Source organism: Octopus sinensis, linkage group LG3, assembly GCF_006345805.1.
Source record: "Octopus sinensis linkage group LG3, ASM634580v1, whole genome shotgun sequence".
NCBI lineage: Eukaryota > Metazoa > Mollusca > Cephalopoda > Octopoda > Octopodidae > Octopus > Octopus sinensis.
Window position 1 is genome coordinate 146,110,765 of NC_042999.1, and position 19,181 is coordinate 146,129,945.

The following is a 19,181-nucleotide window of genomic DNA, read 5'->3' on the forward strand; positions in this document are numbered from 1 at the left end:
CAAAAGTATTCTGTCTGTTCTATGTTCAAACTGGCCAGATCTGGTCTCTCACACCAACCCTACAATATCGTTTTAAAAATTAACAGCTACCTCATCAAAATCTCATAGCTACAAGATAATGCATGATTAGTTCAAGACAAAGTGGATGAAAAAGCATTAATTTTGGCAGAATAATGCGAACACTAAAGGGTTAAAGCATAGAGCAGATTATCATAATGCAAACAAAGAATGTGAACATCATATACTGTCGAGCTCAAGTCAGCTATGGGAGGTCAAAAGTCATGCACACATGCACACAGAGAAATGATGGGCTTCCTTCAGTTTCTGGTGACCATATTCACACACAAAGCAGTTTTCAACCAATATCTATTATAGAAAGGCCCTTGGCACAAAGTTCTGCACTGTGAGATTGAATCCAAAATACATGTGGTTGCAAAGTGAACTTTTTAATCATACAACCATAGAGAACAGCTTTACTTTTAAATAGGTGTTCTTCTGGTATTTGTTTCAACTATGCACAATCGAATAGAAGATGCAACTGATTTCAAGAAAAATAGACACACACACACTGCAACTTAGGATATGTAAAATATACAAACAAAATTGTCTGCAGTTTGAGAACGATATCAAGACATTCCTAAAAACCATTTATTGAACATATATGCAACAGGAATAGCTATTTCCAGCCAAAATTTATGGCAGAGGACTCACCATTCAGTCAGTATGGAGAATGCTTACAGCTACTAAGGTAAGTAAAAAAGAAAGGGGAAAGCAACTGTTTACAGGATAGGAGAATCAGCAGAAAAAGCTAGCTATGGAACAAGAGAGAAAAAGTGAAGCTGGAAACCAAAAAAACATGAGTTGTGATTTGGACATCATTGCTGACACACCAACTTATGTTTGCTGATTTCTACATAGGAACAAAAGTTCTTTGTGAGTTCCATATGACTGAGGTTGTGTGTGTCACTGAAAAAAGTGAAATTACATTGAAACACTGACGTCTGATAGTTCGCAAACATCATTTGGAGCATGTTGTGCTTTTAGCACAAATTGGCTCTAAGGAAAAGTTGTCTGAGATCAAATTCTACAGTGAGCACCTTTCCACATTTGTGTGTATATGAACTTGTTATAAATGATGCACACATCATTATAACATCATTTTTTACAAACTCATAATTAAAATAAATGTTGCCATTAAAATAAATGTTGCTGGTAGTCACTGCAGAAACTACAAGTAGACAATGGCTGGTGAGAACTATCCAAGCCATGTACAGTGGGTGCTGACATTAAGATGAAAGTTGGCAATGAATTTAGTGAGCAAGTAGAAGTTCACAAAGGCTCAGTTGTTACTACCCTCCTGTTTGTCATAATCCCTCAAAGCCATAGCAAAGAAGTTTAAAACTTGTTTCCCCGGGAGCTCCTCTATGACCTTGTTCTTATAGTTAAATTTGCAGCTGAAATAGAAATGAAATTCCAGGAATAGAAGCAAAACCTGGAATCAAAGGGTGTTAAAGTTAACTTAGTAAAAACTAAAATTCTAATGAGCAGGAATGTGGAAAATGGCTCTGGTATGTAGAAAAGATGGTAGAAATTCCATATGATGTACTCAATGAAAACTGTGGATACATGAGGAGTAGTGGAATCACAGGAAGGTTAACAGAGAAAGAAGGTCTTGTGTGTGGCAGAGGCACAGGAACAATACACGGTAACACAGAAGGATGACAACAAAAATCCCTAGAGGCAGTAAATAGTTTCTGTTACCTAGGTGACTTAATTAGCAGTGGAAGAAGATGCTTTCAAGGAGTAGTTGCTAGAATACAAATCAGCTGGTGAAATTTCAGAGAATTATTACCTCTGTTGATAATAAAAGGCTTCTCTTCCACTAGTAAAGGTGCCATATTAAAAGCAAACAGTTCACTATGTAACGTTGGTTGGTGTTGGGAAGGGCAGACAATGGAGCTTGGCACAGTCCTCTGGTTCACTGGCTCTTGTCAAACTGTCCAACACATACCACCATGGAGCATAGATTTGAAATTATGATGATGATATATTCATATACACACAAATGCACAGACATAGATTTAAGCATACATTTTTCCTACTTTTAAACTAAAATATCAGGTGTGCATCATACCCAAACCACAAATGCTAAATATTTACCTTGAATTGAAGGTCTAATTGACACAATTTATATCTCATAGAATTACACATAAAAAACTGCATAAGGTAGTTTAAAAAGTTTTTACAGCTTTTGAAAAATCAAAATACTATTTCAATTTAAGATTATACCGTTTTTTTTTTTTAATTTAAGAAAATCCACTCTTAATGAGCACTCTTAAAACTTTATTTTCTTCAAAAATTTCCAAAAGAGAAAAATTTGAAATAAATTTACAGTGAAAGAAAAATTAAATTCAAATCCGATAGTGATATTTTTACCCCTGTTAAATAACTAACAAGACCAAAATCACCATCAAATCACAATCTAACTTAATTTATTCCAGCAATCAAATAAAATTCAAAGAAAATGATATACTCTGATAAAATAAAACTGAAGAAAAATAAAAAAAAAAAGATTATTTAAAAAAAAAAATTGTTTATATAAGGTGGTGTTCCAGCATGGCAGCAGTCAAATGACTGAGACAAGTAAAAAGAAAATATTTAATAAAAGACCAGAAGATGAAGATCAAAAGTTAATATAACTTTGAGCACTTCACATAGTATTTTTCAAGTCAAGTATTGGTTGACTTTAGCTGAATCATTTACAGAGATGTAAACAGATGCCTACATACATGCACACACACATACATAAAATGTATGCTTTTATTCTTTTACATGTTTCAGTCATTTGACTGTGGCCATGCTGAAGCACTGCCTTTAGTCGAACACATCGACTCCAGGGCTTATTCTTTGTAAGCCTAGTAATTATTCTATCGGTCTCTTTTGCCAAACTGCTAAGTTGCAGGGATGTAAACATACCAACATCAGTTGTCAAGTGATGGTGGTGGTGGTGGGGGACAAACATACACACACACACAAATATATACATATATACGATGAACTTCTTTCAGCTTCTTCAGCCAAATCCACTCACAAGGCTTTGGTCAACCTGAGGCTATAGCAGAAGACACTTGCTCAAAGTGCCATGGAGTGGGACTGAACCTGGAACCATGTGGTTGAGAAACAAGCTTCTTACCACACAGTCATACTTGCACTTATATGTATGCATATATATGTATATAAAATATATTCATATAAAGACATACATATCTATCTATCTATCTATCTATCTTATATATATATATGTATATATATATATATATATATATATATATATATATATATGGCAAATGAAAGACAGAAGATGGAATAGAGGAGAATTTATTAATCACAACAACTGTTTCAACACATCTAGCATTGATCCCTCATGGGTGGGACCCTCAACAACTGGTTCAGGAGCAGATGTATCTCATCCGATGACGGATGATAAATAGATACAACTCATTAAAATAACAGTTCCGTGATGTAACTTCTCGCTTTGTAGAAAGGAAAGATCAAAAATACAATCACAGATTGGAAAAAAAGAGATATGCACATGCAATTCAGTGAGAAATGTACTAAGAATAATTAATAAATATGGATAGATAAACACCCTTGGGCAAGCTGCATGGTGCGAGTGAAATCGTTCATACAAGCATCTGCAAAAATGTGAAAGGTGGTGCTCCAGCATAGCCACAGTCAAAGGACTGAAACAAGTAAAATAGTAAAAGAGACATGCACATGTAAAGTTTGGTGCACTTATGATCACAAAGCAAGTTAACCATCTACTTGGTGTTTGTAAAAACAAGGAGGTTAAAAGTAAACTTAAGTTATCTATAACTTAAAGTAAATTAAATTATGTTAAGAGTTACTCGAAATTCATTCCCACTGAATTGTGCAAAAGTACATTTATATGTATGTAGGCATCTCAAGAGTCTTTTAGAAATTCTATTAATGATTTTCTCATTAATCCACAGAATAGATAAGGATTCCTTGGAGCAGAGATGGCATCTTCTGGAAATTATACTGTATGGTTTCACGTGTCTTACTATGGATCAAGTTATGCTGTACTTCATTTTATCCTCCTTCAGCATTCAAAGTTGACCAAAGATGTTGAATGACTCTTATTGATAGTCTTAAAGCTGGCGACATAGTTATGGTAACAATTCTTAAATGAATCAGCTGCTGGCCCAATGTAAACATACAACCATCCCCATGTGTGCACAGTACATTTATTTATAAGATTTGTATTTATACAGAGATTCATCAAAGGACATTTTGATTTTTAACTGCATGAGCATTTATCATATTTATTTGTATATGTCAGTCCTGACTCCATTTACCAACATTGTTATCATGTTAGATGTATCAAAAGTATTTCTATTACTACAGTGTAGTCGTAATTGGTGTTTATCATTGCAGTTTACATCTTCTTGGTTAGTATTTAGATGCATATGTTTGCTAGATCCTGTAGATGGGTTATTGAAACTTTGCTGCATTTTGCTATTGTTTATGTGATGCGTAAGCTGCTCTAAATTAGCAGAGTTGATGTAGGATATCTTCACAGTATGCCAATTAAAAATAAATAGTATGATACCAATTATATTTAGGAAAACACTTGGACAAAGCAGCAAAAAATTTCCATGTAAACTGAAAATTGGGTTGAACCAGTGGACATCCCGATTCCTATATCTATTGTAAGGCTTATTTGATTGTGTTGTACAGGACTGGAACAAGCAGTTGCATAATTATGTTGTGTGTGTCTATGAGTTTTCATTGGTAGTTCATTGATATGACCAATTCTTCCTGGCCTGTATTCTATATCTGAGTGAGTTTTCAAACTGTGACATTGTGTTGGTGTTCAATGTGTATTATAATTGGAGGAATTAGCAGTGTTGTGTATGCCTGCTTCTTGTATATATTGAATTTTTTCATGGTACCTAGCCCTAGCTGGAGCAGCATGATAATTAGTTGCATGTGATTTGGAAATTTTTTTATTAGCGGATAATTTAGAAATTCATGTAGAAATATTCTTAACTAATCCCCGTGTAATCGAGGGTGGATGGTTGGATGCTACATTAATGTACTTAATACAATCATTTTGCTTATGAAATGGTTCAAATAATCCAGTATCAGACAGAAGGTAGTGTCAAGAAAATTCACTCTATGGTAATCTTTACCCATAGTAATATATATATATATATATATATATATATATATATATATATATATATATATATATATACCGCCCCCCCCCCTCACATATATACATATCATCCTCATAATCATTTAATCTGTTTTCCTTGCTAGCATGGGGTGAGTACTGGGTGGTTTTTTGTGTCACAATAATAAAGTAGGTCAAAAAAGAACAAAAAAATGTCTTCTTGATCAAGAGTGTGTGTATGTGTGTGTGAGGGGATATTTGAGTAGGTGGAGAGGTAATTTTCTGCCAAGGACAAACCGAAGTGTCTTGATAAAGAAAAGATATATGCCTATCCAACATTCATATAAGTGTGGGTGGGAGAATCTACGAAAAGAATAAGATGGTAGTGATGGGATGTAATGTAAGTCAAAGAGAGAAGGTTAGCGGGTGGGGAGAGGGGTAGGAAGGTGAGAAGTGGGGAAGGCTTGATGGCCTGTATAGGTATAGGGACAGTGCCCAGTACATATGAGCATACACAAAATATTCATAGTGCTTCATATTTGCTGTTATGGATTGGTCTTCTCAAGTGCAACAAATTGCCTATAATCTCAGGGTTGGGTCACATGAATAGGCCAGCTCTGACCCTGTGCTTCTAGATTAGAAAAGAACAACTGGGAGAGAGTGTCTGCTGTTTTGAACAAAGCAACCATGGTTTTGTGGGGTTTCCACAATCAACCTCAGAAGTATTCTTTTACTTGTTTCAGTCATTTTGACTGTGGCCATGCTGGTGCACTGGCTTTTAGTCGAACAAATCAACCCCAGGACTTATTCTTTGTAAGTCTTGTACTTATTCTATTGGTCTCTTTTGCTGAACTGCAAAGTTACAGGGACGTAAACACACCAACATCCGTTGTCAAATGATGGTGGGGGAACAAACACAGACACAAACATACACACACACATGCACAAATATATATATATGCGATGGGCTTCTTTCAGTTTCCATCTACCAAATCCACTCACAAGGCTTTGGTCAGCCCGGGGCTATAGTAGAAGACACTTGACCAAGGTGCCACAGTGGGACTGAACCTAGAGCCATGTGGTTGGTAAGCAAGCTACTTACCACACCACTACTCCTGCACCTAAGGAATTTTTTCTTTTTTGCTTTTGTTTTTGTTATTTCTCTTATTTTCTAAGTAAACATCCACTTTATCATCCTGTACTGTCTTCAATCTTCAGTCAACCCTTGTGGTTAATAAAACAGAGCATTATTTTTTTCTTTTTACCCAGCTGAAAATAAAAATGAAGCTGAAATTACTATCAACAATAAAATGGAACAAAAAGAAAAGAATTTTTTTCTTAATTGTTTATGCAATAACTGACTGAAGATGGAAGACAGGAGGCTTGTGTAGGAATTGTTAAGATCATTGATGATGAATATCTGATTAGAACACATGATTGGTTTGGAAGTCATAGGCAGTCAGGTTAACAGTAAAAATGCAGGTGTTTGGTGATTCATGTGCTTTCATAACAACACACACATACAGGCACACAGACACGGACACACAGACAGACACACATGCACACACATACATACACAATTGTGTTTCTTCAAAACTTTCCTTAAAATGCAAATTTTAAAACAGAATCGTACTCTTTTACTTGTTTCAGTCATTTGACTGTGGCTATGCTGGAGCACCACCTTTAGTCAACCAAATTGAACCCAGGATTTATTCTTTGTAAGCCTAGTACTTATTCTATCGGTCTCTTTTGCCGAACCACTAAGTAACAGGGACGTAAACACACCACCATCGGTTGTCAAGCAATGTTGGGAGGACAGACACACACACACACACACACACATACATTATATATATATATATATATATATATATATATATATACCGCCCCCCCCCCTCACATATATACATATCATCCTCATAATCATTTAATCTGTTTTCCTTGCTAGCATGGGGTGAGTACTGGGTGGTTTTTTGTGTCACAATAATAAAGTAGGTCAAAAAAGAACAAAAAAATGTCTTCTTGATCAAGAGTGTGTGTATGTGTGTGTGAGGGGATATTTGAGTAGGTGGAGAGGTAATTTTCTGCCAAGGACAAACCGAAGTGTCTTGATAAAGAAAAGATATATGCCTATCCAACATTCATATAAGTGTGGGTGGGAGAATCTACGAAAAGAATAAGATGGTAGTGATGGGATGTAATGTAAGTCAAAGAGAGAAGGTTAGCGGGTGGGGAGAGGGGTAGGAAGGTGAGAAGTGGGGAAGGCTTGATGGCCTGTATAGGTATAGGGACAGTGCCCAGTACATATGAGCATACACAAAATATTCATAGTGCTTCATATTTGCTGTTATGGATTGGTCTTCTCAAGTGCAACAAATTGCCTATAATCTCAGGGTTGGGTCACATGAATAGGCCAGCTCTGACCCTGTGCTTCTAGATTAGAAAAGAACAACTGGGAGAGAGTGTCTGCTGTTTTGAACAAAGCAACCATGGTTTTGTGGGGTTTCCACAATCAACCTCAGAAGTATTCTTTTACTTGTTTCAGTCATTTTGACTGTGGCCATGCTGGTGCACTGGCTTTTAGTCGAACAAATCAACCCCAGAACTTATTCTTTGTAAGTCTTGTACTTATTCTATTGGTCTCTTTTGCTGAACTGCAAAGTTACAGGGACGTAAACACACCAACATCCGTTGTCAAATGATGGTGGGGGAACAAACACAGACACAAACATACACACACACATGCACAAATATATATATATGCGATGGGCTTCTTTCAGTTTCCATCTACCAAATCCACTCACAAGGCTTTGGTCAGCCCGGGGCTATAGTAGAAGACACTTGACCAAGGTGCCACAGTGGGACTGAACCTAGAGCCATGTGGTTGGTAAGCAAGCTACTTACCACACCACTACTCCTGCACCTAAGGAATTTTTTCTTTTTTGCTTTTGTTTTTGTTATTTCTCTTATTTTCTAAGTAAACATCCACTTTATCATCCTGTACTGTCTTCAATCTTCAGTCAACCCTTGTGGTTAATAAAACAGAGCATTATTTTTTTCTTTTTACCCAGCTGAAAATAAAAATGAAGCTGAAATTACTATCAACAATAAAATGGAACAAAAAGAAAAGAATTTTTTTCTTAATTGTTTATGCAATAACTGACTGAAGATGGAAGACAGGAGGCTTGTGTAGGAATTGTTAAGATCATTGATGATGAATATCTGATTAGAACACATGATTGGTTTGGAAGTCATAGGCAGTCAGGTTAACAGTAAAAATGCAGGTGTTTGGTGATTCATGTGCTTTCATAACAACACACACATACAGGCACACAGACACGGACACACAGACAGACACACATGCACACACATACATACACAATTGTGTTTCTTCAAAACTTTCCTTAAAATGCAAATTTTAAAACAGAATTGTACTCTTTTACTTGTTTCAGTCATTTGACTGTGGCTATGCTGGAGCACCACCTTTAGTCAACCAAATTGAACCCAGGATTTATTCTTTGTAAGCCTAGTACTTATTCTATCGGTCTCTTTTGCCGAACCACTAAGTAACAGGGACGTAAACACACCACCATCGGTTGTCAAGCAATGTTGGGAGGACAGACACACACACACACACACACACATACATTATATATATATATATATATATATATACACACATATATACGACGGGTTTCTTTCAGTTTCTGCCTACCAAATCCACTCATAAAGCTTTGGTCGGCTTGAGGCTATAGCAGAAGACACCTGCCCAAGGTGCCATGCAGTAGGACTGAACCCGGAACCATGTGGTTTGTAAGCAAGCTACTTACCACACACCCACTCCTATGCCTATGTACAGAAATACATTTTCAAGAGCACAATTAGAAATCTGGTTAAAAAAAGTGAAAAAATGCTAAAATTTTTGAAACGAGGTGGACAGCAGAAATTTGACCCAAATAAATCTGATCCAAATATTTCTTTTTTAAAAATTGTAACCCTCATCCTGGTAAAATGTATCTCTGTAAAATTTTGTTTAAACTTAAGACCCATAAAAACATACTTTGAAACCTAGAAAAGGAGCATCAGTCTGTAGTTATGACATGTACATTCTATTATGTTTGTGTGTTTGTATGTATTAATGTACCACTGGGATCAACAAAGTGCTTTAGTGTCTCATAATACTACATGCATTTCCCTAACATCATTTTCCTTTACTGCTGAATATTGGTTTCAAATTTTGGCACATCACCAAGCATTTTGGGGGAGGGTGCTAGTTGATTACTTTGACCCCAGTGTTCAACTGGTACTTTAAAAATCAACCTCCAAAAGGATGAAAGACAAAGTTGACCTCGATGGAATTTGAACCCAGAACGTGTAAACAGATGAAATACTGGTAAGCATTTTGCCGGCATGCTAATGAGTCTGCCAACTCGCTAACTTCTTTACTGCTGAATATTGATTATTATTGCTACTATTTCTCTCTCTCTTTTACTTGTTTCAGTTATTTGACTGTGGCCATGCGGGAGCATCACCTTTAATCGAGCAAATCAACCCCAGGACGTATTCTTTGTAAGCCTAGTACTTATTCTATCGGTCGCTTTTGCCGAACCGCTAAGTTATGGTGACGTAAACACACCAGCATCAGTTGTCAAGCGATGTTAGGGGGACAAACACAGACACACACACACACACACACATATATATAAATATATACGATGGGTTGTTTCAGTTTCTGTCTACCAAATTCACTCATATAGCTTTGGTCGACCCGAGGTTACAGTAGAAGACACTTGCCCAAGGTGCCACACAGTGGGACTGAACCTGGAACCATGTGGTTTGTAAACAAGCTACATACCACACAGCCACTCCTATGTCTATTGCTGATCTTTTTTTTTTTTTTGAAGATCAAAAAGCAGATTTCTGACCTCCATGTTGAAAGATTACTGTACTGCTTCCAAGTGATTTTAATTGATTATATCAACCCCTTCTTGTTACTCCCTAAAATTCCCTAACACCAGTGACCCACTGAATTGCATGTGTTGTGAACATACAACATCTAAAGGGAGGAGGTGTACTCCAGTGATGAAAAGCAAAAGTGATCAAATATTCACAATGAAATCTGTCAGAACATTTTAAAAATAAATAGATATGTTATTATTTGTGTTCTCATTAGTTAGCATATATCCTATTAATTATAAAGAGAAATTATTTTCCTCCAATATCTAATCCAAAAGAATGGAATAAAATTGGAAGTGTTGTGCTTGAGAAGACCCATCAAGCCAAGTGAAATTGTAGTTGTGACCAATACTGGAGTTGTGTAACTGGCACCTGTGCCAGTGGCACAAAAAATATTCCATGCTTGAGAAGAAGACCCATCAATCCGAGTGAAATCATAGTCATGGCAGATTCTGGTGTCACACAACTGGTACCTGTATTGGAGGCATGTAAAAGCACCCATTACACTCTTGAAATGGTTGGCATTAGGAAGGGCATCCAACTGTAGAAACCTTACCAAATCAGACAGGAGTCTGGTGCAGTTTGCCAGCCCTGGTCAAAATGTCCAGCCCATGCCAGCATGGACAATGGATGTTAAATGAATAATAATAATAATAATGATAATGATTATGATAATAATAATGATAATAATAATAATAATAATAGTAATAATAATAATAATAATAAGCCAAGGTTACAATTGAAAGAGGCATCTTCCAAGGAGACTCTTGTTCATCTCTGTTATTTTCTATAGTCTTGATCCCACTTTCTGTAGTCCTATGCAAAGTTAATGCACACGATGAGCTGAGAAAGAATGAACCTTGTCTAAACCACCTTCTCTTCATGGATGATTTAAAACTGTTTGCAAAAACAGAGCCTGAAATAGAGAGGCTGGTTGAGACTGTGCAAATGTGCAGCAAATATAAATAAATGTGCACTGCTCTCACTCAATAATAGCAATAATGACAATCCTTTCTGCTATTGGCACAAGGCCTGAAATTTGAAGGGAAGGGGCAGTTGAATAGATCAACCCCAGCATGCAACTGGTACTTAATTTATCAACCCCACAAGGATGAAAAGCAAAGTTGACCTTGGCAGAATTTGAACACTGAATGTAGGGATGGATGAAATGCTGCTAAGCATTTTGCCTGGCATGCTAACAATTCTGCCAGCTTGCTGCCTTACATAATAATAATAATAACAACAACAACAACAACTAGAAAAGCACCTGGAGAGCACAGACCTCCATCAAGCAGCTCATTTCAGCCCATATACATGCATGCTGAAAATCGCCCAATTTTCCAAACCAATGCCAGCAAAAACATAACCTCCTTGGTGGGGGTAAGAAAAAATAACACAGCCATGTGATTTTAAGAAAAAAAACCCCTTTTAAAAACCTCCAGCATCATCATCAGCATTGTCATTGCTTCCACTTCAGCCACATACACTGCCATCAACGTTATCATGACCGTTACCTTGACAGTCACTTTCACCACCACAACCAGTATAACCACTGCAATACCACCATCACACGACTAACACTACCATCAACACCACTATTATCACCATCACCTCAGCATCACACATCACATTGCTCCTGTCACCATCATAACCACCGTTACTATTTTACCCTCCTCCCATACTTATCTCGACCATCGTCATCATCAACACTGTCTCTAAACAGCAATGCCACCATAGGTCATGTGGAACAATGTGTTTTCAAGGGAGATAATCAAAGAATGTAACAAATGAAAAATCCTTCAAGAATCCATAAAATTTCTCAGATCACTACCAGAATTTCATCATCTATTCTTTGTGTCATAACCAACTTTTCCTGCAAGTTTCATCAAATACCGTTCAGAACTTTTTAGTTATTTTACACACAGATGGACAGACAGACAAACTAACGCCAATGAAAGCATAACCTCCTTCCTTGATGGAAGTAATAATAATAATAATAATGATAAGTATATTGAGTATTGCAGACAACATAAGAGAATTAATTAGCTTTAGCACGAAGAAATGGAAAGTAGATCTCTACTGAGACAGATTCCTGAATACAAACTGTAAGACTCTTCAGCAAAAATATGGGGATGGAATTTGGCATAGATAAGTGTGCAATATTAGTCATGAAAATAGGTCAGGTAGTCAACAGTGAAGGCATCAATTAAAAGGAGAAAGTTATAAGTATCCAGGAGTATTAGAATCTGGCAGAATACTAATTATAGAGCAAAGCCAGCCAACAGCAACAACTCATAAAGTAATAACAATTTTGGTTGGAAGCACTCCGTCGGTTACGACGACGAGGGTTCCGGTTGATCCGAATCAACGGAACAGCCTGCTCGTGAAATTAACGTGTAAGTGGCTGAGCACTCCACAGACACGTGTACCCTTAACGCAGTTCTCGGGGATATTCAGCATGACACAGAGAGTGACAAGGCCGGCCCTTTGAAATACAGGTACAACAGAAACAGGAAGTAAGAGTGAGAGAAAGTTGTGGTGAATGAGTACAGCAGGGATCACCACCATCCCCTGCCGGAGCCTCGTGGAGCTTTAGGTGTTTTCGCTCAATAAACACTCACAACGCCCGGTCTGGGAATCGAAACCGCGATCCTATGACCGCGAGTCCGCTGCCCTAACCACTGGGCCATTGCGCCTCCACGGTAATAACAATAATGATAACTACACTGTTATATTCTTTTCTACTCTAGGCACAAGGCCTGAAATTTTGGGAGAGGGGGGCTAGTCAATTAGATCTATCCTAGTACACAACTGGTACTTAATTTATTGACCCCGATTTTGAACTCAGAATGTAAAGACAGACAAAATACTGCTAAACATTTAGCCTGGTGTGCTAATGTGTCTGCCAGCTCGCTGCCTTAATTACACTGTTATATTGGCTACAGAAGGTAGCGGCAAGGACAAAACTGACAATAATAATGTTGATCAGTGGTGGCCACAACTACTATAGTAATATAATAATACTAATGGTAACAGCAACAATAATGATGATAATAATAATTGTGGTGATAATTGTGGCAGAGAAAATAATAATCTCTTTATCTACCACAAAGGCTCAATGATAATAGCATTAATGTAAAGCAAAACATGTTTTATGAAACAGAAAGACAAATTAAAATAGTACACCAAATCACTTGTTCTATGGTTAATCTGGAATCATGTCCCTCAAGGGAGAGCCAGCCTAAGATCTAAAAGTCATCCACTGGCCCATGTTCTTCTCCAAATATGAACCTGGATGATCACTTGAACAAGAACTGATCCAACTTGAACCCTCCGAGTTCACCACCACAGCCATCACAAGAAGAAAAATGTAACAGGATCGAATGGACCCAGGAAGAGTATAAAGTAATATATGCTTATTACTATGTATTTGGTAAGCTATCACAAGAAAGACACATCACAAATTCCTACAAGATTTGGAGAACACAAAATCAAGATAGCAGACCCTATTTAAATGAAAACAAGTTAGCAAATCCTAGGAAGGATATCTTCAGAAGTAATAGACTCACATATACTGAAATAATCATGATCAAGCATGCAGTGGAAAATGACCTAAATATAAAACTGGAAGGAAAATGAAGACCCAGACGAAGCAAGCAGCCAGCCACAAATCTTAATTGCAAGACTGTCATCTGACCAAATCATGCAAAGGCCTGAAGAAATAAGAAATTCTAACGGACCTGATAAAGATAGCCATGAACGTGATAAAGAAACAGTATTTGAAACCTGCACATTTGCTGAAGATCATAGAGTTTATGATGAAAAAGTAGAAAATTCTGAATGTGCTTGCAATTTTAAGACATACAAATATGAATGATAAAGAACCACTTCATAAACACCTAAATACAAACCAAAATAAAAATAAATTAAAATTGACAACTATGTAACAAAAGAAACCATATAAGAATTAAAACCTGATCTAATTGAGTTAAATGAAATTATTTACATATCTGCAAAGGCAATTAAAACAAGTTATAAAACTTTGGAAAAGCAATGGGAACCAACTTGAGAAGAAAGCTACACAAGTAAAATTGAAAAGATATTGAATTAATGAGAGAGAGAAAATATCAATATCAAATTAACTAATCTGTAGAAATGATGTATGATCTAAAAAAGGAAGGATGATGAAAAGAAAATATGGATTTTTAACAAGAGAAGTGATATCAACAAAAGAAACACTGTAAGAAAAAATTCAAGCAAGAGCTCAAAGAATATAAAGATCTGAGAAAAGAAAGAAGTTTTACAAGCAAAACATTTTACAGAGAAATAGGGAAAGAGAAAATAACCAATGAAGATCCCACTCCCATAGAAGCTGAAAACTTTTGGCAAAAGATTTGGGGTGATGAGAAGACATACTATGAAAGTACAGATTGGATTATGCACATAGAAGGATCCAACCAAAATTTACAAGAACAAGCATAAATCCCTAAGGATAAATCTCTCAGCAGTTCCGGTTGTTACTTATAGCTTCAATAGCTTCTGTGTTGAATTGGAAGATCAGTGAAATAAAGAAAATAGAAAAATTTACAAGCTTCTAATTTTTAATAAAATGCATCACTCAAAGGCAGATGTGGTTCGTCTTTGCCTTCACAGAACTGAAGGAGATCAAGGCTTGATTCATTTTGTACTTTCTTAGAAAACCATCACAACTGGACTGGCCAAATATCTTGAAATAACTAACAACTGGATGCTAAAACTAGTTGAAAATCATGAGTGGTGTAATTTTTACACCTTCATTCTATCTTGAAGGTGAGAAAAAGTTAGAATAAAGCTTTACGAAATCTATCTCAATGAATGCCATCTGATCTCTGTGAGCATGAGAAAATTAACATTAAAAAGATGTTCGAATGGAGGTGTGTTGATGTATGTTCCAGTCAAGAGATGTATGTTCCAGTCAAGGTGGAGAGGAGCTTCAGCCACATTCCTCACAGGCTAGAAACATAGGTATAAAATCTTCTGGGAAGGTAACAGCAAAGGTGTAGGAGGTGTGGGCATACTCTTGCAAGGAAATGAGTGGATAAGGTCACAGAGGTAGTCAGAGTGTGTGATAGTTTTGCAGAATAGAATAACAATTATCTTTGCCTATACTCCACCAAGTAGGTCTAGCAAATGAACTGCCTTTATGATATACTTCTGCAGACTATCTCAAATATGAGTGACAATGATCTTATTTTGTGGCTGGGGATATCAATAGGCGTGTTGGGCAGTAGCTTGGTATTTTCCATGGTGTACATGGGGACCATGGAATTAGTTCCTGAAATGAAGAAGGAACAAGGCTACTGAAGTTCTGTGATGCGAATAACCAAGTGATCTGCAACATGAACTTCAGGAAATCAACCACCCACCTGTTAACCTACCAATCAGGTGACCACATTAGAGATCGATTATATCTTTGACAGCAGGATGCATGATTGCTTCTTAATACAAAGATCTTCCATGGTGAAGAATATAGACCCCAGCATAGACTAGTCATTAGTAAATTTAGACTTTAAGTCAGAAGGGTGCCAAGAAGCAAACCAATCTGCATTTAATGATTCTGGTGAAGAAGAGGCTTGGAAATGCCATTATGAAAGGCTACAAAATGTGGAGAATAAGTGGGAGGAGAAGAGTCTGCCAAATGTTGACCCAACTGAGGGACCAATCTGAATCGATAATAGCTTAGTAGATAAAGAAATTAAGGACATGAAGACAAGGAAAGCCCTTGGCCCATCACGTATTTCCACTGAGATGTTTAAAATATCTGGCGGAGTAGGAAATAGCCTAGGCACCTGTATAGTTAATCAGGTTGTGACTTTCAGCAAAATGAGTTGATAAGGTCATAGAGATACCAGAATGGGTAATAGAATGCTTAAGCTTAGGCTAGTCTTACAGAACAGTGTAGTGATAATTATCTCTGCCTATGCCCCTCAAGCAGGCCTACCAAATAAACAGAAGGACCACTTCTATGATATTCTTCTGCAGGCTACCTCAAAGATGAAAGACAATGATCTCCTCTTTGTGGTTAGGGATTTCAAAGGGCATGTTGGACGGCAGCCTGGTATCTTCCATGATGTGCATGAGGGCCATGGATTTGGCTCCCCAAACGAAGAGGGAACAAGGCTACTGGAGTTCTGTGATGCAAATAACCCTTTGATCTGCAACACCAACTTCAAGAAGCCAGCTAGCTATCTCATAACATACCAATCAGGTGTTTTTGCTAGCCAGATCGATTACATTCTCATCAAACAGTGGGATGCATGGTTGCTCTTATATACAAAGACTTTACCTGGTGAAGAATGTACCCCTCCCCCCCAGTATAGACTAGTCATTAGTGACTTTAGACTCCAGGTCAGAGGGATGCCAAGAAGTAAACCAATCTAGAAAAGAAGGATTTGGAAGCTTAAGGACCCTTTATATGGTCAGAAATTTAGGGACGTCCTAATTCAGAAATTCGATGAAAGGGAAGAGGAGCTACAGATTTGTGACATAGAGGGCAACGGGGAATTTCTGAGGGACAGCTTGCTAAGTGACACAGACCAAATCTGTGGAAGGTGCAAAGTCCCATCCAGACCTAGGGTAATGTGGTGGTGGAATGATGCAGTAAACAGGGCCATTAGAGCTAAGAAACAGGTCTGGAAAACCTGGAAGAATGAGGTTAGCAGGGTACTATATCAAATTGCCAGAAGAGATGCTAGGAGACAAGTATATCTAGCCAAGGGAGAAACAGAAAAGAAGTTTTCCTATGTTCAGTGATGTGAGGACACAATAACTGAAGTGTTTCAGATTGAAAGACTGTGTGAGAGAGAAAATCGTGATGTCATAGGAGAGAAATGTGTCTGTATAGATGATGGTGCACTTGCATGTAATGATTCTGCAAAGTTCCGCCAAGGTCAACTTTGCCTTTCATCCTTTTGGGGTCAATTAATTAAGTACCAGTTATGCACTGGGGTCGATGTAATCGACTTAATCCATTTGTCTGTGCTTGTTTGTTCCCTCTATGTTTAACCCCACCCCTGTGGGTAATAAAGAAATAGAAAATATATATGTATATCAGGCATATGCTCGGTGTGTGTATGAAATTTCCTTGCAATATATTGGTCAGCACAAGTTTGTAGTTGAAAATATTTACTCAGTGGGATTGAACCCAGAACTGAGTGGTTGCAAAATAGATTTCTTAACCATACAACCAGGCCTACATCATGATAGTCATAGCAGAGATGCTTTTAGTTTTAAAAGATAAAGATCCCCTTTCAGCATGAAAAACCATGAGATTGCACCTAGAAAGTTCCCCTCTGAGGTATATGGTTGTTTGTGGAAGACCATTAGTCACCCATGTATACCAGCCTCTGCTCTCCATACCGCCGATATTGTCCAAGGGAAAAGCAAAGGCTGATACAACTTGGCACCAAAAACATCACAACATATTTCTGCAGCTGAGTGAATGGGATTAACATGAAATAAAATGTTTTGCACAAGAACAACACACTGCTTGGTATAGAACTCACAACCTTGTAGTTGTAAGCCTGATAAACAAATAACAACATTATAGAATATAGTACTAAATAACATAACGTGCATACCATTAACATAAACGTACGTGGCCTCGGATAACACAGCATCTTCTTGCGAAGGATCTGGTTTTATTTGAATTGAAGCAATAACAGGATCCCATATTGGCAGAGGTTTATAAGAAGGTGGTAACTCCAGTTCACAGAGAGTTTGGCCATTGATAACCTCAGTCAGCAGAATCACACCATTATTGAATGTCATCAGAAGCTGCAAAATGAGATGTGAGAGAAGCAACAAAAAAAAAATATATAATTACTACAAAATAAACAACCAGACTTTCTCTTTGAGAGCAAAGACGGAATTATATAATCAACAAAATCATATAATTTATTACTTTTGTAATTATTTCACTCCATTTAATTGAGTAGCAGCTATTTAGTGAAATGAGAATGATTTTTACAAATTAAAACCATCACCACCACCACTGCCATTACAATCAATAGCCAAAGAAACCTCTTGGTGTTCCTTTGATTTACTAAAAGTAGCAACAAAATACCCCTCCTTTCATCTTATTGTTTTTTAAAAGAAAGACAAATGTACATCTATTAATTTATAAAAGTCCAGATTGTGATGGTTGGAAATGTTTTTGATTATAGATATCTTTGACTAGTGTACAGAGGGCTTAAACAAGGATGAGGACATCTACCATTCTCTTATAATAGAATGGAAGGTTTATGATACCTGTGGAGTATCTCCTCCCATTATAATTATTTTTGTAGTTTCAAAGATCTGGAACACAAAGAAGATGACCACAAGCAGAGTACAATTCAATAACCATTTATTTACAGGAATGTTGAGAGAAGATAGCAGAGAAGAAATGTTAGAGATAAATTGCCAATAAGCCAGATAGTCTTTTATTAAATAAAGTCTAAGATGCTTATTTATGTAATAAGAGTGTTGTCTCATAAGTATGAACAATATTCTAAATATTGGATTCGGCAGCTGATCAAGGCCAAAGTGTTTAACTTAGCTTCTGATGTTAATTATAAAAATATTGCTTTTGCTGGGGATTTGAAGAATTATAGATCATAAGTGAGCAACAGGATGATAAATCTCCTGCATATGTGACTCTACTGAAGCTATATTGGTGGTCAGTGGAAGAAATTCAAGTTGATAAAGAAAGTTATTTTTGCAATTGTTTCCATCACCTCTGAGATCTTGGAAGTTAGAACAATTGATTAGTAGCTCAGAGAGGTTTACCTTTTGGGAATGGGACCCACTATAATGTATTTCCATAGACTAACATAAGATTGAATAGTTTGGAGAGGATGGGAACAATGTTGAGAGCATTACTTTATTGATACACTCTTGGTAGTGAACAGAAACTTTGAAATGAAAGGGAGGAAATGTAATTTCGATTTATGAATAATTAGGGTAAATTGAGACAAATGAAATGTTAAAAACAAATACAAATAGA

The 19,181-nt window shown here is 36.9% G+C and overlaps 1 protein-coding gene across 2 annotated transcripts in view; it reads right to left on the reverse strand.

Moving 5' to 3' along the window:
* The window catches only part of LOC115209878 (WD repeat-containing protein 93-like), a 154,985-nt gene that overhangs the window by 42,491 nt on the left and 93,313 nt on the right, over positions 1–19,181 (reverse strand). For both annotated transcript variants that reach the window (XM_036501464.1, XM_029778455.2), the window contains exon 13: positions 17,776–17,971. In XM_036501464.1, coding sequence (XP_036357357.1) covers positions 17,776–17,971 — 196 coding nt within the window. The remainder of the gene's footprint in view (positions 1–17,775; positions 17,972–19,181) is intronic.